The sequence below is a fragment of the Nyctibius grandis genome, chromosome 19 (assembly GCF_013368605.1).
Source record: "Nyctibius grandis isolate bNycGra1 chromosome 19, bNycGra1.pri, whole genome shotgun sequence".
NCBI classification, from domain to species: Eukaryota; Metazoa; Chordata; class Aves; order Nyctibiiformes; family Nyctibiidae; genus Nyctibius; species Nyctibius grandis.
The window spans coordinates 2025454-2047684 of NC_090676.1; the positions used below are offsets into that span (position 1 = coordinate 2025454).

General features: G+C 49.8%; 1 protein-coding gene across 1 annotated transcript in view; it reads left to right on the plus strand.

Moving 5' to 3' along the window:
• The first annotated feature begins 650 nt into the window (after nucleotides 1-650).
• The window catches only part of MYT1 (myelin transcription factor 1), a 33002-nt gene continuing 11421 nt past the window's right edge, over nucleotides 651-22231 (plus strand). The window contains exons 1-13 of the mRNA XM_068416169.1: nucleotides 651-716; nucleotides 6180-6262; nucleotides 7049-7298; nucleotides 8210-9077; nucleotides 9678-9812; nucleotides 11222-11312; nucleotides 12920-13033; nucleotides 14458-14672; nucleotides 17574-17698; nucleotides 18398-18667; nucleotides 19231-19385; nucleotides 21125-21187; nucleotides 21414-21482. Of these exons, the coding sequence (XP_068272270.1) occupies nucleotides 651-716; nucleotides 6180-6262; nucleotides 7049-7298; nucleotides 8210-9077; nucleotides 9678-9812; nucleotides 11222-11312; nucleotides 12920-13033; nucleotides 14458-14672; nucleotides 17574-17698; nucleotides 18398-18667; nucleotides 19231-19385; nucleotides 21125-21187; nucleotides 21414-21482 (2504 nt within the window). The remainder of the gene's footprint in view (nucleotides 717-6179; nucleotides 6263-7048; nucleotides 7299-8209; nucleotides 9078-9677; nucleotides 9813-11221; nucleotides 11313-12919; nucleotides 13034-14457; nucleotides 14673-17573; nucleotides 17699-18397; nucleotides 18668-19230; nucleotides 19386-21124; nucleotides 21188-21413; nucleotides 21483-22231) is intronic.

Below are 22231 nucleotides of genomic sequence, written 5' to 3' on the forward strand. Positions count from 1 at the left end.
GCGCTTCAGCCTTCTGCTACCTTGTGGCATGTTGTGATATTTAATTAATATCCAGCACTTTGAAGTCCCTGACGTTACTTATTCATGCCTGTATTCCCCGCAGACCCTCCTGTTTGATGTCCACGTTGCAGGGGTTATTTAGATGCAACCCTCTGTGTCAAATTTAAGCAGAGAGGAGAGGTTGCTCCTTAGGGCACTACACGAAAAGTTGCCCTTCCCGGGTATGAGATCAGCTTGGCTGCAGATTCAGTGATTTCTGCAAACTGAAATGTTCTGGCTACTCACCTGGGTGCTCACAGCACTTCTGTGGTGTAAATCCAGAGAAATCAGTTCTGCCCTTAACAAGTGATATCTCAGATGCAGCCGTTTTCCATCAGGGGCCATCACACCTGGGTGTTTGTCCCTCTGTGGTACCCGACTGGCAGAGAGTCCTTGTTGTGTCCCAGGATGTAGAAATTAATTTCAGGTTGATAATTTGGGCACTGTGGCTTGAATGATAAAAGCAACGCAAGAAACATCTGTCTCAGAAATATGGGAAAGCTTTCCCTGCCACCCAGGTATTTACAGAGAGCAACAACCACGTGTGAGATTGTCCTTTAATGATAATTTTCTTGTTATCTTTCAACAATTATCTTCTCTTTCCCTTCCAGATGAGTTTAGAAAATGATGATAAGAGAGCACGCACGCGATCGAAGTCTATCAGAGGTGAGCAGCTAGTTATCCTGCAGCACAGGGATGCAGAGACCTGAGTCCCTGCACTTTGCTTGTTCCAAATGGGCTTTGATTTTTCAGGTCCAGGTTTAACTCTTTAAGTTATGCTCACTGTCCTCCCTCCAACCCCACCGAAATTTGTTTACAAACCTGGAAAACTCCCAACCTCAAATCTTTACAGGTCCTCATAATATTTAACCCTCATCCCCCACATCCAGGAGAAGGAAAAAAAAAAAAGGAAAAAAAGAAAAGCAACCCCTTTGCATGCTTTGCTTTAGGGGGATCGCAATCACTGGAGCTTCAGATCAGCTCCCGGGGCTTTCATCATGCACACTCTGCCAGCGGCTTTGAAGTTGCACATCTGAGAGTGCCTGGCAGAAGTAGTGCATGCTGGAGAAGCAAACGGGGCCGTCCCCTGGCAGGGACATGAGGACAAACAACTTATTAATGCAAAGCTGGATTGCTATTTATTTTCTAACTTTAAAAAAAAAAAAAGGTGCAGGTCTTTCTTTGTGTGCTTTCTCTCTGGGAGAAGGCGAGGTGCTCTGACACAAAGCACAGGGTGTCACCTCGGGTGGTCCCATGGCCACATGTGATGGTTACAGCCCGGCCTCTCTGTTGTGGTTCTTTTTTGCGGCCATGGATGTAATCACAGAATCAATCAGGTTGGAAGAGGCCTCTGAGATCATCAAGTCCAACCATTGCCCTGACACCACCATGTCAACTACACCAGGGCACTAAGTGCCATGTCCAGGCTTTTCTTAAACCCCTCCAGAGATGGTGACTCCACCACCTCCCTGGGCAGCCCCTTCCAATGGCTAATGACCCTTGCTGAGAAGAAATGCTTCCTAATGTCCAACCTGACCCTCCCTTGGCGAAGCTTGAGGCTGTGTCCTCTTGTCCTATCACTGGTGGCCTGGGAGAAGAGGCCGACTCCCACTCCACTACAACCTCCCTTCAGGTAGTTGTAGACTGCACTAAGGTCACCTCTGAGCCTCCTCTTCTCCAGGCTAAACAACCTGAATGAATGCAAAGGTGGCTGGAAGCGAGGGGTGAACGGGGCTGGCTGGAAAACTGTGATGGCTGCAAGGACAGCAGCTTCACTGGGCCACCCTCCTCCTTGCTTTTCTCAGCATCTGCATCTTTTTAAAAACAAAACCCAGATGCTGCCAATTACGTTGATTTGAGCTCAGATATTTGGGTTTCATTGCTTTGTTGCACATATGTGCAGGTGTTCGCTCAGGTTGCTAATGAGAGTGTCCTGATCCCATTTATTTTCTCGCACCCTGCCTTCTCCACACTCGAATCTGGGTTTCTCGATGTGAAAAGGTAATTTATTGCATACACCCTGGGACTTGCCACTGCCTCCAGTTTGTTGAAGCTTGTGAGCCATCCCACTGGGAGCTGGATCCCAGGAAACCCAATTAGCTCAAGCAAATTGAGCAAATGTGTTATGATTTTTAGCCCAGGCAAATTTAGATGTTTTTTGTGTTGTTTTTTTTTTTTCCTCCTGATTATTTGGATTCCTGGCTGGATGTAAGGTTTCAGCAGTGATGTGATATTGTTGTATGTTGTTATTGTAAGCAGTGGGATGTCCTCTTATTCACACATGGGGAATAATCCCTAAAAAACCTACAAACTAGCGTTTACCCTAAAAGCCAAGTAGCACATCCCCTATGTCTGAGCATAGGCATGGGCTCCCACATCAGTCCGGTGTGACAAGGGGAGGGGAAAAACATGCCTGTGCCTGTTGATAGGTAGAGGGTAAATGCGGCCATTGCAGCAAAACAGGAGTGAACTGTGCAAAAAGTAATTTGAAGGGCGTTTTTTAGAGGCAAGCATAGAGAAGAAGGCAGGAGAAAACTTGGTCTTTACTTAAAATTGTTTGAGTCAGAGCGAGGTAGTCCCTCATGCTGCAAGCATGCACCCATGTGCTTGAAATTAAGCACAGGCATGAGGATTTACAAGGATTATGATTTACTACAGGTTGGCATGTAGTAAATGATGGCAGGATAGATTTGCCCTTTCCTTCCCCAATGGGATGCCCAAGGAGGCAATAGAAACCCAGCAGCAGGCAGGAGAGGATCCCCCCAGGCAAGGGGGATGTCTTGGGCGGGGGGGGGACCGGGCACCTCTGTCATGTTTTTGACCTTGTGTTTGTTTCCATTGCCATGTCCTGCCCCTTCGCCCAGTGCCCACGGAGCTCATCGGCCAGGAGGTGAGGTAAGGACCCTGCTCCTCCTCCGTGGTGGGAGGGAGGGGAGGCCCCGTGCTGGGACTGCCTTGGGCGAAGCCACACTGCTCCTCACAGGCTTGGGGAGCAAACCCACGGGACTAACGGGGTAGAGGTCTTTCTGAGGGGCTTATACTGGTGGGCACCTCATTGTGCCCAAGTCCTCAGGGCACCCCTTGACAAAAAATATCAGAAGAACCACAGGAGTTAAAGGGATGAAAACACGAGTTCTGGATGGGTCACATTAGCCTGAAGACCCTTCAGCCATCCTCTGTCCCACTCCAGATCTAAACCCCAGCAAAGCCGATGCCTATGTTTTGTGCTGCAGGATCATTAGGGACAACATCCTACCAACCAGAGTTCCTTTTCCTTGTATTTTATATCCTCTTGTTGCCCCTAAACAATGTTGTGTCACATCACTCTTGTGCCAGATGCTCCTCCTTCGGCCCTGTGTCCCCTGTTGAGTCACCGAGGTCCTGTTGTCCCTCATTTGGCAGTGCTGGCATGTGAACAGCAGCAGAGCTGGAGTGAGCCTCTGCAGCCCTACAGAGCTTCTCATTATAAATAACAACCTCCCCACCTCTAAGCTCCCTTTAAACCTTGCACAAGGGCTTACGCAAGAGGTAGGAGTCTTTAACCTGGACAGGCACTAATAGCAGGGGCTGCCTTTCCAGCAGAAAGCTGCGTGTGTCAAAGAGTAATTGGACCTGAACCAACCCAATTTCAGAGCATTTCTGCTCCTCCGCTCTCCTATTACTCTGGGGGGCCGGGAGGAGTGAGCGGCAGGCATGCCACTTCTCCAACTTTTATTGCTGAACACTTGAGTGGAGGTGGTAATTGGAGCAGGTGACATATATAAGGGGCAGGACAGAGTGCTCCACAAAGCCATCTCTGCAGCTGTCACCTAATTGCCTGATTAACTGGACGATTAATCGACTAATTGGAAGCAGGGCATCGTCTGCATAACAATAAGAGGCCCTTTTGTCAAGCATATGAAGGCTGTGGAGAGGGGGAGAGCAGGTCGGTGAGGCGCCTCTCAGCTTTGATAGACCTCGAAGGCCCTTTTGGGACTCCTGCCAAAATACAGGAAACCTCTCCAGAGGAGAGCGGGGACAGGACAGCCGAGCCCAGAGCATCACCTCTGTGCTGGTGCTTTTCAAAGGGATTAATTCAACACACCGAAGGCAGAGACATCCCACGTTGCCACCTGCTTCGGAAGACCTCAGTGCTGAAACACTTGACTCCTTCCTACTCACTTCTTACTGCAGGCTTCATTTCACCACATCAAAAATGGGGCGGGGGGGGGAGGAATCAGATTTAATTGATTCAGGAAACCTTATAGAAGCCTGTGACATCTTCATCAGAGCCACTCTTGTTTCCCACTGAATGAGGCCTTTTTCAGGCAAGTCACTGATAACATAAACACTGCTCTGTCTTTTGGTGTGCAGTCACTTAAAGTGTCTGGGGCTGCGCAGGACAGAGCAGCCTCAGTCACGACTGAGGGCAATTGAAATGAAATGGACTTTCAGATCATCAGCAGAAGGAGCAGCGAAGGGGAAGGTCCTTGTTCCAATTTACACACATTAGTGGGACGAGATCTTTTTCTGTGTGACCTGGAGCGTTTTGCTCAGGAAGGGATGCCTCCCTGGCAGGCGAGACCCCAGGCGTGGCGGGCCTCGGGCTCTGTGTGCACGCCAAAAGAGCTGGGAGCCGTGCCCCAAGCAGTGGCGTTGGAGGATGCTCCGCATCTCAGGCTGAAATTGGGCCATGAGCAAAGGGGACAGCAGGAAGGAGGGACTTTGTCTTGGCGGGGCCAGGAGGTGCAGCTTGCACCCACGGCCACACATCCGCCTCTTCCAGAAAGCTGTGTCCCCTTAGGGGACGTGTGGCCACCATTTGCTCTCTTAGCACTAGCTTTACTAAGCTAAAGCAAGCCTGTCTCCCTGAAGGAAGGATTCCTACTCCCCTGACAGTTCAGTAGCCCTTTCCTGTCCCGGTTTTGGGTTGAATTATATTTTTTGAACACAGCGATCTGGCTTGTGCAGGGTGTTCTGGGGAGTTGAGCCATTAATAAGCCACCGGTGCACCCAGAGCTGCTGCATCCCTCAGTGCACTCAGGTCCTCCTTATCCTTAGCCTTCTGCAAGGGCTGAGCTCTCTGCTGAGCAGAAATTCTGAGTCCCTAAAGCCTGACTTGGCACTTGGTGCTATTTAATGTCAGCCTGTGTCTTTTATTCCAAGAATAACAGGCTGGCCAGGTCCTCTCTGGGCTGGCGATGCCTTCTCCCTTTGCACTGTCATCAAGAGATTTCATTAGCACTTCCAACTTCCCGGGCCGAGGGTGATACGGTGCTAAATGAGGTTATTAATCCTACACGACTCCAGAATTCCTCAGACGTCAGGCTAGTCACTTGGGCATCCTATAATCAATGCCGTAATCTGGTTTTGCCAGAAAATGTTTGCTTTAATGCTTCTTATCTGGAGCCCTTGTAGCTCCTGGAGCTGGGACTAATTACCCCCGCAGGGGAGGCACGCGGCCCCGCGCCGAGGGATGCGGCAGCCCGTGGCAGCAGTGTCTGCGAGCGCTGCCCGGAGCTCCCTGGAAGCCTTTAACTCACCCTGTTCTGCAGAGCAACAGGAACAAATGCAGGGATTTGGGAGATCTGGTCACCTAAATCCCATCCGCTCCCCCAAAAGTGAGGCTCCGAGGTGCTTTCGAGGATTTTTGTCCTGGTGATCTCCAACCAACATGCTCTTGCTAAAAACGCCTTGATCCATTCCCAGCCTGCTCTTTCCAACAAGCCACCCCTTACTGCAAGGAACCCCAGTTCCCTGACAAGCCATCAAAGAAGTGAAAAGCCCGTGTTTTCCTCCTGTACCAGCAAAAAACAAAACTGACGAGCGGCAGTGGGAAGGCAGAGTGCAGTAGTTGTCTGCTTTTTAAAAGCTTGCTCTTACACATGCAAATCTTTAATTAAACATACTCATAAAACTATAATGAACCGTTCATCTAATTAAATGGGATGAGTCATTTCATTAATTTTTAGCAAACTGCAAGGCTGCTCTCCTGCCCTCCTCGCTTGGAATTCAAAGGGACAAGCTGAACCGTTTGAGGGAAATTATCTTCCTTTTTGCGGTTATGTTGCTCCTTGTGCACAGGACCTGTTTAACTGACCATGGTTTATACACTTCTAATTAAAAAGGAATTCTCCAAGTCCTATTGCTGTTCTTGACAGTTGCTTGTTTCCTTCTCAAGCTGTCCAACCCCAGGCTGTAACGGCTCAGGACACATCCGTGGAAAGTATGCACGACACAGAAGGTGAGGCTGGGTCGGGGTAGCGGGGGTGGAAAAATACAAGCAAGAAACCCAAAGACAGACATTCACTGGAGAGAGGCTGGTTCAGAGCAGCAACCCAACTCACCTGCCCCAAATCTGCCTACCAAAGAGCCCATTTTCTGTCTCTATCAGTCCATGAGGGGTCCTTGGGGATCTACTTCACCAGGCTGACACTAGCCTTCCCACAGACCCCAAACCAAGGCAGAAGTACCTGGCTGAGCTGCCTGGGGTTGATGGGAGCTGTAGGTAGGCAGAGACTTTGGTCTGCTCAGTGCCTCTATGGACAGGGAGGGGATATGAGAGCACGCTGGCTGCCTTGGAGGCCGTGCCAGCCTTAACTGATGGTTTTCATCACCCTGTAATAGTGAAATCAGAGCAGTTGGTGGACATGTCCCAGGGGCTGGGTCTGCATCCACTGCCTGGTTTCCTGGTGGCACTGGTGGCCGTCACCAGCAGCGGTGCTGGGAGCTGTTGGTCCTTCCGCTCCCTGGAAAACAACTGCCCATAGGCCCGACTGCTGCAGTGAGCCCAGCATCCTTGTGCTGACTTCTGAGTAAAGTTGACAAAGTTGCAAAAAGTCAAGGTCTGAGAGCAGATCTTCCGGCCACGAAGGGTTAAAACTGCTAAAAATCTGGGCTGCTGGATGATTTTTCTTTTTTAGTGTTTGTGTATTTGTCCCACTTGCCTTTGCCTAACCGGTTCAGATGCCATAGCCATGCCTTTCTCACTCGGCAATGCCTCCTCTCTGCTCCTTGATCCCACCTGCAGTTTACAAAGCTGCCCTCTAGCAAAGAAGAGGAAACTTCAGGATGCGGAGGCCGAACATCTGGTGTCGAAGAGAAAATCCCATCCGCTCAAGCTGGCCTTGGATGAAGGCTACAACGTCGACAGCGACGGCAGTGAGGAGGCCGAGGCAAAGGAGGAGTCTGGCTCTGACGAGTCCGAGGGGACGCTGGAGGAGGACGAGGCGGAGGCGGTGGAGCAGGAGGAGACCCACAGCCCCGAGCCGGCAGAAGGTGCTTTATCATTATTGATTGCAGAGCTGTGTTCTGCAGATGAATAAAGGGCAGGGGGTGTTAATAACCAGGAGTTATTACTCCTCTGAATTATGTACAGGATGGGTCCTTCAATTATGATGTTTGGTGGGAGCACAACGGCAAAGCTCTGGTTAAGCTGAGAGGGGATATGCACTGATTGTCTCCGGTGTCTTAAAAAGGAGAGCTTTTCCATCAAGGATGCTCCCTGGAGAAAGACCCATGGAAAGCACAGAGGAGCTCGGTGCGTGGCTCAGATGGTGGCGGGGAAGGCAGCCGGGGTCCTGCCTCGGTGCCTCAAGGAGCTCGGCTCTCGGCTGCCATCCCCAGTGCAGGAGCCGTCCCCCTGACTGGACCCGGCCGCTCTCGTAGAGGAGCGACTGGCAAGTGAGCTGGGTGTCCAGCCGGGTCCTGGCACTGTGTTGGCCCCCGATTTTGAGCCCCTGGCTTGGGGAGAACTGGGAGCGAGGGGCCAGATGGCTGCTGACGGTGGGGGGCCGGGAAGCCGCACTCATCTGAGCCCCACGAAAGCTTCCACGTGGAAATCCCCTTTCTACCTGCCATCCCCAAACGCAATAAATTAGGCTGCTCCAGGGGCATAACAGGTTCTGGTTGCAATTAAGCTTAAGTAAGACAGAGAGATGTTTATAAGCTTATATAATTACTTTCTTTCCCCTCCTTTTTTCTTCTTTCCCCTCCTTTTTTCTTCTTTCCCCTCCTTTTTTCTTCTTTCCCCTCCTTTTTTCTTCTTTCCCCTCCCTCCCTTTCTTTCCCCTCCCTCCCTTTCTTTCCCCTCCCTCCCTTTCTTTCCCCTCCCTCCCTTTCTTTCCCCTCCCTCCCTTTCTTTCCCCTTCCTCCCTTTCTTTCCCCTTCCTCCCTTTCTCCCCCCTCAGAGAGAAGCCCAGAAAAATCAACCCACTTTGGACAAAACACGGCAACAAGTACGTCTGGGCCCAGCAAGGCCAACTATAGCAGCTATCAAGAAATAATTGCCAACTCTCTCCTAAACCTAGGCCAAATAGCGGAGGAAACCCTCGCCATCGAAGGGCAGCTGCCTGAAGCTGAGCTGCAGGTCTCCAAGCCGCCGTCCAGTGTTGTGCACCTGGTCCACGAGGATGCGGCAGAGGAGTTAGTGGAGGAGGAGTGCGACAAGGAGATCATCATCCAGACGGAGGATGCGGAGGAGGTCATCGAGGTCACCAGCGAACGCAGCAGCGAGTTGTGTCCGGAGCACCGGGACGATACGAACTGCGAGGAGTCCTGCAAACTGCAAAAGGCTGAAGCAGAAGAAGAGGAGGAGGAGGAGGATGAAGAGGAGGATGAAGATGAGGAGGAGGAGGACGAGGAAGAAGAGGAGGAAGAAGAGGAAGAAGAAGAGGAGGATGAAGAGGAGGAGGAGATGGCTCCTGAAGTGATATGTGAAGAAACTCCTCACACTTCTCAGGACACCCAGAAAAGCCACTGTGAAGGGCAGTTCAGCCCAAAGCCCGAGTACTCGGTCATCGTGGAGGTCCGGTCGGATGACGACAAAGACGATGACGCCCGCTCCCAGAAATCAGCAGTGACCGACGAGTCAGAGATGTATGACATGATGACGAGGGGGAACCTGGGGCTGCTGGAACAAGCCATTGCGCTGAAAGCCGAGCAGGTGAAAATCGTGCGGGAGCCCAGCCGGCTGCCAGGAGAGCACGTAAAGCACTGTCAGGCAGATGAGAAACAGAGCAAACCACTGGACAGCATCCGAAAGAGCTACTATGGCAAAGGTATGGGGATGAATTTTTGTATGCCTCCTTCCTTCTTGTCCCCAGCTGAATTTGTCTGCTCAGCACCCTATGAAAATTAGGCTGCTGGGGGGTTTCACAACCCACAGAGCCACAAATCCTCAATGCCTAGAGGGATGGGGACATCCTAGAGGTCAACAATGAATGCACAAAATGATGATGTCCTCTACATCTCAGCAGGGGAATTGCCTGGCTAAAATGCCTGTTGGCCTTGAAAATCTCAGTCATAGCAGTAGGGCTGGTTTAAAACCCAAGGGGGTTTTGAAGTAGGGGTAGGAGCCCGGCCACAGCCATACGAGGGATTTGGCAGGGGTTGCAGAGTCCCCGGGGGGTTGAGCCAGGCTGCCTGCTCGGTCGCTGTGAGTGGCTCCGTGCTCCTAGCTGGGTTAGTTACTCAAATTGCTTTGCTGATTTTAATTTTTGAAACGTCCAGTGTTACAATTCCACCTTCAGGAAAAAAATCCTCCAAACCCAAAAGGAAAAGTGGTGAGAAGCATCCTTGGCACTTTTTCTCTCCTTTCTACCTCTTCCCCTCCAAATCCACTAACCTGCTTCCCACCACCCTTTCCCCACAATCCTTAGATCCCTCAAGACCTGAGAAGCGAGAAATCAAATGTCCGACTCCTGGCTGCGATGGGACCGGCCACGTCACGGGACTCTACCCTCACCATCGCAGCCTCTCTGGTTGTCCGCACAAAGACAGGATCCCTCCCGAGAGTGAGTACATGGTGGGATAACAAGGCTTGCTTAAATTAGTCTGAAGCCTTATTTCCTAGAGGGATTTTCACACCTGACGGGTAGAGCCATCTCAAGGCCAATGAGCACTCCAAATAGTCCCAAATGATGTGAATTTTATGACCGAGTCCCTAGCACAAGGCTGATGTTAATCCTTGGTGTGTAACGGAGTTTCTGGCATGGGATGGTGCTTTCCCAACTTGTTCTGGGATGCTTTTATCCACCAAAGTGTCATTGTTCTTCTTGGGAAACGCTACAGAGATTACTAGGAAGTCCTACCCTTCTTAAAGATTTTTAGCACCATCCTGTGGAGAATGAGATCCCTTGTCTGAAAATCAAAGAGGTGCTTTAAAAACGATGCCTGCCTCCAGAGGTGCGTTAAGCTGGTCCCATCTTTACATTGAATGTCACATATTTTGCTCTATTTGGGATATCACGCTGGGAAAAAGGGGAAACTCTTCTCCCCTGCTGTCCAGATGTGCTGAAGGAGTTGTCGTACAGCAAAGGAGAGGAGTCATTTGGGATGTGCAGGGTAGCAGAGTCTCCTCCTACACTCTCATCACTGTAAAATTCACAAGGTGCTATATCGAGATTCATCTGTTCCACAGAAAATATTTATCATCATCATTACAGATTTTTATGTATACACATACATAGAGAGATATTTTATTTCTACCTCTCTACCAGCGTCCTAAATAGCTTTCCCTGTGCATATACATAAAAATCAATGTTGTATGTTTATGATAATGGCATAATAGACCAAAAAAAAAAAAAAGGAGCCTTTCCTTATCAGTAATTTCAAAGGTTGCAGACCTGCCATAAACACAGAACTGCAGGAAACAAGGAGAGAGTACAGCTATCTTCACACAAGCTTGAATGCAAGAAAAAAAAATAATAAATAACTAACACAAGCTGTGTGCTTTACAAAGGTTTGCAAATCAAATTATTTTCTTTACTTTTAAGGTCAGCGCCGCAGGAAGCAATAATCCTGAAGATTAAAATATAAAAAAAAATATAAACCAAACAAAGACTAGTCCTAAGGATAAAAGCAGAGATACAACTTCAATCACTTAAAACTACCTGAAATTGGGAGACCTGGCTCCAAAACGGCGGCGGGTGGGAGGGGCTGGATGGGGGAAACTGGATTGCAATCAGCAAACGAGGAGGAAGCCCAAGCTGTGTGCAGAGATGCTAATCTAGTGCTGGCCTGAGCACTGCTGCCTTCTAAATCTTTTTTTCTCTACGCAGACGAATTCTAGTTACAGCATTTCACGTTCCCTGATTTCTAGGAAACCAGTGTACAAGACTTGATGATTTGGTCTTTTTTTTTTCTCTCTGATTTTTATCAAGTTGTTTTTTCTTCCCTTCCCCTCTCCCCTTCCCCTCTGAAGTCTTGGCGATGCACGAGAACGTGTTGAAATGCCCCACGCCAGGCTGCACAGGACAGGGTCACGTCAACAGCAACCGCAATACGCACAGGAGGTACCAGCTTTGACTTCTCCTCCATAACAGCTAGGGCAAGGGTGGCAGCAGGGCAACCATCCCCGAGAGCCTTGGCTTTACTCTTGCACTGAGAGATGGCGCGACTAAGATGGGTGAAGCAGGGATGACCCTAAGACAAAGAATAATATGGGAAAGCAAGATGGGGCAGTGATTTTTGGCTGAGCAATAGCACAGAGCAATGCTCCCAGGCTCGCAGGTGGGACTATGGAGGGGTAAATGCAGGTGGGGGTTCATGGAAGAGGTGTTTGGCACTAGGGATGCAGAGGTGAGGCTGACTGGAGGGTGATGTGTGTGTTTGGTGCTGTGGCACCATGCAGGATTTCTAGGAATTTCCACAATATTTAGGCTGAAATTATTATTGAGCTGGGAATTTAGGTCCTCTTGCTGTAGGACCTCAGCCCAGATGTTGTCAGGAGGGGACAGGGTTGCGCTTTGGGACCTGTAATTATACCCCAAGCTCTGCCTTTGGTTAAACTTGAACACTTTTACAAAGGGGAAGGCTGCAAGAGGAGGGGATGGTGCACTTAAAGGCTAGAAACCTTCCAAGAAGCCAGACTAGCTTGTGCTACAGGGATGAGCTCATGAATTTATGATTTACCATTCGTTGCACTTGAGCTTAATTGGCAGAGTGTGACGGCTCTGCGAATGTTGATGTGTTTGCAGGCGCGAGGTGAATTTGTGTCGTTACTTGTTCAGCCGTGGAGGAAGCTGGTGGATGCTTCGGCGTAGCCGTAGCTGCTAGAGGACAATTAGGGAAATCTGTGCGGTTAATTGAGCAGCTCGGTTTGGGGCAGGCAGGAAGCGATCGCAGTGAGATCGAGGTGATCCGAGGGGTTAGTGGGTCACAGAGTGAGCTTTGGGCACAGCGGTTTGGGCTGTGACCCCACGGGGACGGAGCCCTGAATTTCACGCGGGGCTGGGCTGGGGTTCCCTCGGTGCTGGCTGGTTCGGTGACGAAGGTGCTCGTGATGGCTTGGGGTGGGCTGGGAGCACGCGGGCTCTACTTGTGAGGGGTTTTTGCCTTCCCTGAGCAATTGCTGTCCCAAAGCGGCAGAGCCGGGCTCCTGAGTAGGGCGGTTGTGAGCAAAAGCCATTACAGTCCCCGACCTCCCCCAGGCACTGGTGCACTGGCAGCCGTGCACATCAGAAGTGCAAATGTTTCCCCACAAGTGGCCCTCAGAAGGCTCCCTTCAAGCGGCCCCTGCAAAAGATTCAAATAAATACAAATCAAAAATGCCATTTAACTGCTAAAACCACTCAAAGAAACCAGCCCGTCCCCTTCTGCCCCCGCTGTGCTCAGCCCAGGGAACTGCCTTCTTGATCCACCTCCGGGCCTTGGGGATGCTCTGGGGCTCGTCCTGGAGAGATTTTGCACTTGATGTTTGGCTGTTTTGCTGCTTGCCAAGACTAAAAGTAAGCTAGGGTAATGATAATAAAAAAAAACCCTTTAAATGCAAACACTTTTTTCATGGGTTCAGTGCAGCTCTGGGTCCCTGAAATGAAGATTTTCATGCTCATCCCTCACGTTTGATTTCCTTCTCTCTTTTTTTTTCCTCCTTCTTTAAAAAAAATAAAATCTCCCACAGTTTATCTGGGTGCCCCATTGCTGCTGCTGAAAAATTAGCCAAATCACATGAAAAGCAACAAACCCAGTCTGGTGACCCTTCGAAGACCAGCTCCAATTCTGACCGGATACTCAGGTAACGGGGACTGCGAAGCCCAGCGCCGCGTACCCACGCTGCCCCGGCTCCCCCCGCCACGCCACGCTCCCAGGAGCAGCCGTCACGGCTCCCTCCGGCTGTATCTTGATCCTGCTGAGTCCTGTTATTATGATCATAGGTCTCGCCAAGGTGGGGAGATATTTAATTGATGATCCCAGGGAGGGCATTGAGGACAATGAATTGCTTCTATAGCATCAATTAATGCTGAGGCTACAGGCCAAAGGGTTTTAGCAGTGCAGCAGAAGGCGTTTGTGCCGATTGCTCTGCAATGCAAATGACCAGAGAATGATGGCTATTATATCAGCATTACAAGTAGGGTGGGCTCAGGGAGGGGGAGGAGGAGATTTAGGCTACTGATAAATCACTCGACGCGTAAGTCCACCCGCTTTTCCTCCTTAGCCCGCACGGTTCGGAGGAGAGAAACCTGCCACTCGCTTCCAAACCAGTCACATCTATTCTGTTATTTTGCCCATCTCTATCCTCCTGGCAGAAAGGCTGTCTCACGTTAAGGATGTCCCTGATAGATGCTGGCTTCCGTAGCTGATGTGATTCATGAGGCTACAGATGGATTGTAATACGGTTAGTTATTTTGCAACGAGAGCGGGATAAAAACCGCAGCACGAGCCCTGAGCAGCACTCCCACAAAGGCATCGAGGTCTGATTAATTTATTTATTTGCTCCCCAGGACTGCTGAGCACCCTGGTGCACCAGTGCTCGGTGCTTTGGAAAGGCCATTTAGGGCGATTACTTATTTATTTGCAGAGAGCTCTGAGCACATCACGAGGACGGTCCATGCTCCAAGGAGCTCCCGCTCCGAGGACTCACTGGTGGAAAGAGGTCACGGGAAGGAGAATAACAATAGGCCATTTATATACAATTTATATGCAAGACAAATTGATTCATGATAGGCAGCCCAGCAGAAGCAGGTCTTTAAGAGGGACTCTGCAGGCAGGGGAGAGGACCTGGTGCTTTTGCAATGAATCTGCAGGGGGGAATGGAGCTAAACCGGGGTCCTCACACCTTCGTGTGCCATCCTCTGTCTTGGGTCCCATAAATGAGTGATGCCCAAGTTTCTGCTGCTGTTGGAAAATGCTGCCACACCACGGCAGCCTGCAAGGATATTGGTCTGCGTGAGGTCTGACACCCTGGTGTTTTGCCTAAAAAAAAAGTAAAAGAAAAAAATGAAAGGAAAAAAAGGGGAAAAAAATAGAAAAGGAATCTAAGAGACCCAAACCAGATGCAGACTTGCTGAGGGAGAGCCAAAGGGCTGTTGCTGCCTCCTCTTCCCCAGTAACCCCTTGTGGACAAGGTGCAGCTACGCATCCCCATCGCGTCCGGTCCCCTCCCAACAACCATCTCATTGAGGAAAAAGAGAAATCTTTTGCTTGTTGTTTCATCCGCAGGCCTATGTGCTTTGTGAAGCAACTGGAGATCCCTCAGTACGGAAGCTATCGGCCCAACATGGTGCCAGCAACCCCTCGGGCCAACCTAGCCAAGGAGCTGGAGAAGTACTCCAAGGTCACCTTCGATTATGCAAGTTTTGATGCTCAGGTTTTTGGCAAACGCATGCTTGCCCCAAAGATTCAGACTAGCGAAACCTCACCTAAAGCCTTTAAATGTAAGTCGGGAGCAGGGATGGGCTGGGTTTTGCATTTTCTGCCTTTCTCAGTGTGTCGCGAGGCTCTTGGGATCATGTCTTTGGGGTGATGGGAGGCTCAGGGCTGAGTCGCTGGATCCCTCTTGCTGCTGCGAAGCAGGGGGAGAAATGGGGATGGGGGAGGCTGAGGTGGGTCCTGTGACGTACATGGTGGAGAGAGGAGCCCGTGGCTGCCACTAAAGCTTTGCTTGGGGGAGGGTCGCTTTGGCTTTGGGAAGAATTGCATTGAGTGGTGGGAACATTAATCTGAGCGATGTCTCTACGAGGGATAAGTTACACCGTTGTCCTCAGTCGGTCCCCACAGCTTCGCAGTTCATATCTATTGATCTCTTCCCTCATCTAGCCAAACGGATTATAGTTTTCTTCTCTTCCATCTTATATATGTCCCACTCCACCCATTTGTCTTCTCTGCTGTGCTCTGCTCTTCAGCTCTGCTACCTATCCATCACCCACCTCTGGTCTCCCAGCTCTTTCCTATCGTAGCCACCCACCTCTGCTCTGCACCGAGGACCTTGCACTGGCTACAACACTGTGCAACGAAAGTGTGGGTGAAAATGAAATGGCTAAATAAACCCTGAGGGGCTGGGCTGCCAGGAGCAGGAGGGAAGCTGCGTAGGGAGCCAGCCTGCCGCAGACTGATGCTAAACCTCCTCCTTCCCTTTGACGCCAAATGTGTACCTGAAGGCATCTTTCTGAGGAGAAAAAAAAAAAAAAGATTTAGGAGCCCAATTTGCAGAAGTCAGCAGCCTCAAGAGGGCTTTCTGTCTGGCTAATTCCACTTCCACAATCCTGTTTAATCCTGATGCAGCTGCTCTCTAAAAAGTGCTCGTACTTGAAAGCATCCCGGTTGTTGCACTACAATGGAAGGGCCCTTTATTACAGCACTAAATCTGTAAAGGATCAGACAATGAAATTGGATGGAGGCCAGAGAGCACAACTGTCACTGTCATCCTGGGTTAGGGCTGATGGAAAAGTAATTTGTTTCCCAGCACAAGTGATTCTCTTGCTGAATAGATTGTGTTATTTGCAATATTAGCAAAGAATTTTCAGGGTAATTGTACTGACAAAAATAATTCCAGCAGACCCACTAGGATAATCCTTTCTATTTTTTCTCATCACTTATTTCACTAATTTGCTGATTGCGAGTCTATTAGTGGTAGAAATACTTATGAAATGGAAAAGCATCGCTGAGCCTACGGTGTGAAATTGAAATTGGCATCTCATGATCCTGGATATTGTCAGGTTGGGCTGGCAAATACCCGCACCCCGCTGCAAAGACATGGATTAAACCGGACTCGAAAACAAGCAGCCGTACACAAGAATAACCATTTGGGCAAACCTCCAATGAGTTAATCAAAGCGACAAGATGAATATGATTGCCAATCATAGCAGGGAAATCTGTTCCTTTCACTGAGAACTTATTTTAAAGAGATCTTCATCCAGCGGGATTTATATTCCCCTGCCTGTGTGTGCGTAACTCCCATTAATGTCAATATGCATTATATATGCACACAACGAGGAAGAAGTCAGTCCTTGGGAAGATTAGCATTTTATAGTGTCTTATATTATGAGTTTGTAATGGGAATAATGAAATCGCTTCGCTCTGTAGCCGCATCAGCCGAGGTTGTCTCGCTGCTTCGCCATCATCGGGCCAAAGCTTGTGAGTCTTCCCTGGCGAGACTCCCACTGAAGGGGGTGGATTTTTCCCCCCCCCAAAAAGGGCATAGTGAAATGAATTAAGAATTTGAAGATTTTGTGAATTGATTCAGAATACGATCCTGCAATTGTTCAAAATCAGATGATCCCTGGTTTGCACCCACTGAAGCTACTGACTTCAGAGGGACCCTCTGTGGGTCAGGGCCCTCCTAAATGGGACCAGGTTCAAGGCTGGGGCAAGTTCTACTGTGGATTAACCCTGGGAAATACTCACTTTCATTTCAGAGGGTGTAAAGGGACATTGCACCTCTAGGCTTGCACTGCTGCGTGCTGTGGTGAGCAGTACCAGCGCGGTGTCGTGGCCGTGGGTGGCTGTGTCATAAAGCCTGTTATTCGGACATATGTAGATGATATGCCAGAAAATCCATATTTCACTGGTGTCATCATTGGAAGCTCGCATTTCATGGCCATGAGTTTGCTATTAATGTAATTTTTTTAAATTGTAAGTTTTCAAACATGCTACAAGAAATCTTCCCGTAAGTCAGCTCTGCAGATGAGTTGTGAGCATATGGAGAATCACAGAATCACAGAATCAATGAGGTTGGAAGAGCCCTCTGGGCTCATCGAGTCCAACCATTGCCCTGACACCACCATGTCAACTAGACCAGGGCACTAAGTGCCATGTCCAGGCTTTTCTTAAACCCCTCCAGAGATGGTGACTCCACCACCTCCCTGGGCAGCCCCTTCCAATGGCTAATGACCCTTGCTGAGAAGAAATGCTTCCTAATGTCCAACCTGAACCTCAAATAGAGCCAGGAAGCTTCTCTAAGTGTTCTCCTTTAACCATTTCCACTGAGGAGTAGCTTTAATGAAGAAAAGCGCTCATGTTTTGGGGACTTGATGGCAGAGTCAGTTAATGAATTAAGTTTTCACACTGAGAGACCGTTGCACAGGTCGCAGCCAGCACTGCTCCTATTGCACATCCACAGCAGTGAAATAGCCCGTGGCTCGGTGATAACCACGGGTTTGCTAATACATCTGCTGTGTCAGCCTGACTTAACCTCTCCCTGCTGCCCGTGCCGGTTATACATTAGCCTTGTGTTGTTCCTTCTCTTTTTATTCCAGCCAAACCTTTTCCAAAGGCCTCTTCCCCCAGCCACAGCCCCTCCAGCAGTTACGTGAAGAGCACTTCATCTTCCTCCACAGGCTTCGACTACTCCCACGACGCCGAGGCTGCGCACATGGCTGCCACCGCCATCCTCAACCTCTCCACCCGCTGCTGGGAGATGCCGGAGAATCTCAGCACCAAGCAGCAAGAGGCCCCCGGCAAGGTGAGCCGAGCGTGCCCGGGGACCACCGCTCCAGCACGCAGCCGAGTGGGTTAAAACCTGAAGTTTGGGATGGGAGAAATACCTTTTCTTGCCCTTCCTTTCATTTTCATTTTTAAATATGGAGGGAATGCAGAGAGCCATCACATATCACCCTTTTGCTCCCTGCTCTGGGTGGTGCAGTTTGGAGGAGGTAACCTTGGCTCTTAGTGTGTTATGGAGATGCATCGTGGTTCAAATTACCCATCTGAGACGAGCATCGTTCCCAGACAGAGTCTCTGAGCTGGTTTCAGTTGCTCACTGGTCTGTATCTGATCCCATTTGAGATTCCCCAGTTGCATCCAGGCTGACCTCCAGCTATTTTTCAGAGGAACGCAGGTCTTCCAGAAGTCCCATGTTGCACCCTCAGCCTTGGGCAGATGTCTTAGATACCACGGGGCATCTGAAATGGCACTAGATCCCTGTGTTCAAGCAACTGAGTCAAAATGCCACATTGCTGGTAGAACAGGGGAGCATTTGCATTGCATGTTTCTGAAATATTTATGAAAGAGCATCCCTTTCCATTTAGTTCCTTCTAACTCACTGTGGAGGGGATGGGACATGAGTAACCTGCCCCCCGCACTGCAAAAGACAAATTGGGGCAGGATCCCTGTAGGGAATTGCTGGCAGCTGCTAATGTTGGGCATGTTTCCAACCTTTCAGTCCATGGACATTGAGGTGGATGAAAATGGGACTCTGGACTTGAGTATGAACAAGCACCGCAAACGGGAGAGCACCTTTCCCAGTAGCAGCAGCTGCAGCAGTAGCCCCAGCATGAAGTCCCCGGATGTGTCCCAGCGCCAAAACAGCACCAGTGCCACGAGCAGCACCATGACCTCCCCCCAGTCCAGCCAGACCTCCCGCCAGGATGAATGGGATGGGCCCATTGACTACACTAAACCAAACCGTCAGCGGGAAGAGGAGCCAGAAGAGGTGAGCAGTGACTCTTGATGTTTAAATAACACCTCGTGGGGCACCGAATGCTACATTTGCTTGCACAGTTGTCCTATTTTCCCCCAGAACTCTGACTTTGCCCTTTGAGCCTAGGAGAGAAATATTATTAGCTTCATCAGTGCTACCAGACATCAGCTGGGGACAATCAGGCAGGAGGCAGAGCTGTCTTGGGATGAATGTGGGCGCTCTCAGCTCCATTGGGGTGCTCTTGCCAAGGAAGAACTCACCACTTGCATTGTCCTGGGTCTGCAGTGCTTAGCTGTAAATCCTTTCAGCTCATTTGCACCAGTGATGCTCCTGGTGAAGTTCCCCAGGATGATTTACATCTGCCATCAGCAGGTGTCACTACCATTAACCCTTGCAGGTGGGGGAACCCAGCCATTATTATTTGATCTCTGGTTTGGGTACTGTGAGGTGCTTGGAAAGGGCTCAGGAGTGTTGGCAATGCTGCACTAGTCGTGATGAACCTGGGATCCTTTCCCACCACGGCTCAGCAGCAATGACCACCACTACAACCACTTTTCCTGGCTGTTTTCTTGCAGTCAGAGCCTGCCGCTCACTCTTTTGCCTCCTCGGAAGCTGATGAGCAAGAAGTGTCGGAGGAAAACTTTGAAGAACGAAAATACCCAGGGGAAGTTACTTTAACCAACTTCAAGCTTAAATTCCTCTCCAAGGACATCAAGAAAGAGCTCCTCACGTAAGTCCTGACTTCTTGTCTTTTCCTCCAAAATGTGTAAAACATGTACCCAGGACAGCCAGGCTGGTAGGAGACAAAATTTATTAACAAATACATTTTAAAAGTAAAGTGTAGTTCCCTTTCTTACTGTAATGGGTCTTCTCTCATCTAAGCAGTTCAAATGAAAACTCAGAGTGAAACCCTATCCTCATACAACTGCAGATCATTGAGGCAAAAATACATTCCCATCTGGCCTTGAAACTCTGCAGTGGTGAAGGGAACTTTCTGAGGATCTCGGTGCTCTCAGGATTCATGGATGTGGATGTGGAAACCTCCTTGAAGGGACCATTTCCCTAGTGTTTTCCTGCAGGAGTGTTTCTGGCACGGTGATGGAGCCTGCCCAGTCTCATCCCCCCTCATTGTGGGATGCTGGGTGATGTTGTGGAGCCAAGAGCACCCAAGGGATCCCAGCACCTTCTTGATGGGGGTGCTGAACCACAGGGTGCCTCAGTGGGAAGGCAGGACTTGTTGGCTGCTTAAGGCAGAGCAGTAGGTCCCATCACCATGATACTGTGGGACCACAAAACATGAACTAGGGCTGCAGCAAGATTGCTGTCATGCTGCATCTTACATTGGAGAGAGATCCTAACCCAGCTCCCCTCTGTGTATTCATGGCATTGGGTGGGTGGAAATAAGGACCCAGATCTATTCTATTAGATGGAGTATTGCTCTGCATCCACACTGAGCCCCAAACTAAGGGTTAATGTTTAGACTCTGACCCAAACACTGCAGCTTGGACCTGGCTCTGATCTAGTGGCACGTCGGGGTCAGTCTGGAGGTTGTGATGGGGTGGTCTCCCCTCCCCGGCGTGCCAGCAGATCTGCTGTGTGTGGGCCTGTGCATCTGACCTTCCCATATGTTAAGCAGGGAAGAGCTGGCGGGCATCGTTTTGCTGACCTTATACAACGGAGCTCGTTATTTGGCTACGCAAGCAGGAGGCCGAGGGAGCAGGCGGGCAGGGAGGAGATCCGTGGGGAGAGCAGCAGCAGCAGCATGTTCCCTAAATGAGCAAAGCGCAGACCAGCTGCCCCATGCCAAGCTCTAAAGGCTTTTTTAAAACTCAGCAGCGATATGAATAGCAATTTCTGAGGCAGAGCCCTGAAGTCCTCCTGTGCTTTAATTGTATTATGAGGGTAGAGACATTTCCTAAATGGAAACAGCCCTGGAATGAATAAATGTTCTTGTGGGCAGCCCTGAGCCTTCTCTCCGCATTTAGCATCCTTGTTCCTTTCTGGCCCAAGGGCTATAATGAATTAGCTGTAGTTAACGCAGGAGCAGACTTGCCCGCTGTGTCTGTCTGATGCTCCGTGTCTGGGTGTAGTTCTGGGGCCATCTCCAGGCACTGACAGCAGTTGCTGTGAAGGTGCTCCTCATCTCCATCTTCTCATCACCCTCCTGTTGGTACACGAGTGGGTACCACGCAGCAATACAGCACTGCTGCTCGAACACCTTCAGATCAGTGCTGGCTCTAGGGCTCACTGTGTTTGGGTGGGTGTTATGGGTGTGAAGAGGACTCAGGGTGAGCAGGGAATAGCTGCAGCCCCAAGACTCAACCTGCTGGAGCTGGTGTAAGGGGTGCGGGTGACCCCCATGCAGACAGACCCCGAGGGGGGCTCGGCAGATCCATGGCACTCGGGTGAATCTGCTCCTTTCCAGCACTTACACTCCGTGTTGTTGTTGTTGTTGTTGTTGTTGCCCAGTTGCCCAACCCCAGGCTGTGACGGCAGCGGACACATAACTGGAAACTATGCCTCTCACCGCAGGTGGGTTGACCTTTTTTGCATGGTTTGGACTCTAAAGACAACTTTTTTTTTCTTTTAGTATATTTTTTGACCATGTGGATAGTTTGGTTCTGTTTCCTCCCCACCTTCTGTTGCCCCTCTCCCTCCCCCCACCCCAGCCCTTTTTCTTTTTCCTTTTTTCCTTTTTTTCCTTTTTTTTTTTTTTTTTTTTTTTGCTTATCCAGATATTCCATCTCTTCTCTTTCAGCCTTTCTGGTTGTCCTCTTGCTGACAAGAGCCTCAGAAACCTCATGGCTGCCCACTCTGCTGACCTCAAGTATGTTTGCGCTCAACTTGGAACTCCTTTTTTTTCTTTTTTTTCCACCCTTTTTTCTCTCTTTCCCCTCCCTGCCCCTGCCTTCCTCTCGCTCTGCTTTTGCTTTCCCATCCCCTCCCTTCCGCTTTCAAAGAGCTGATCAAAACTCACCTGCCAGGAGCTCTGGTGGAGTCCAGCCTCCAGCTGCTGCATTGGGAAGAGGCAGCATCACGAAGCAAGGCTTATTTTGGGGAGGGGGGTGACGGCAGCGATCAGAAATAACCTGAACCCCTGGCAGGTTTCCTTTGGGCACTGTCGAAATCTGCTATTTTCTTTTTCATTTGGCGTCTTTCCCCAAGCTCTTGTTCCCTAGTTCGTACCATAACCTTTTTCATTCAACAGTTTAATCATCCAAAGCCTAGATAAAGGCACATGCTTTATTTTTGGGTAGAGCCACAGCTGGGAAAATACCACTAGGACATAGGGAAAAGAAGCCAACTCTTTTGGAGAAGCTGGGATGCTAATTGTATGCTAAATTTTAGGGGTTGTATGAGATGCAGTGACAGAGGTTCCTATTCATTTCCGTGGGCGTTTGGTTTGCGAGGGAATGAAAGAGGGAGCGAGCAAACGCTTGGTGAGGTTGGATCCTGAGCCAGTGGCAAAGGGCTCACGGGCACCCAAATTTCTTTGTTCCCATTTCTGCCCCTGATTTGAGGATCCCGGTCTTCACATTTTCATTCAAATATCTTCCTCTGAAACCTGTTTTCAGC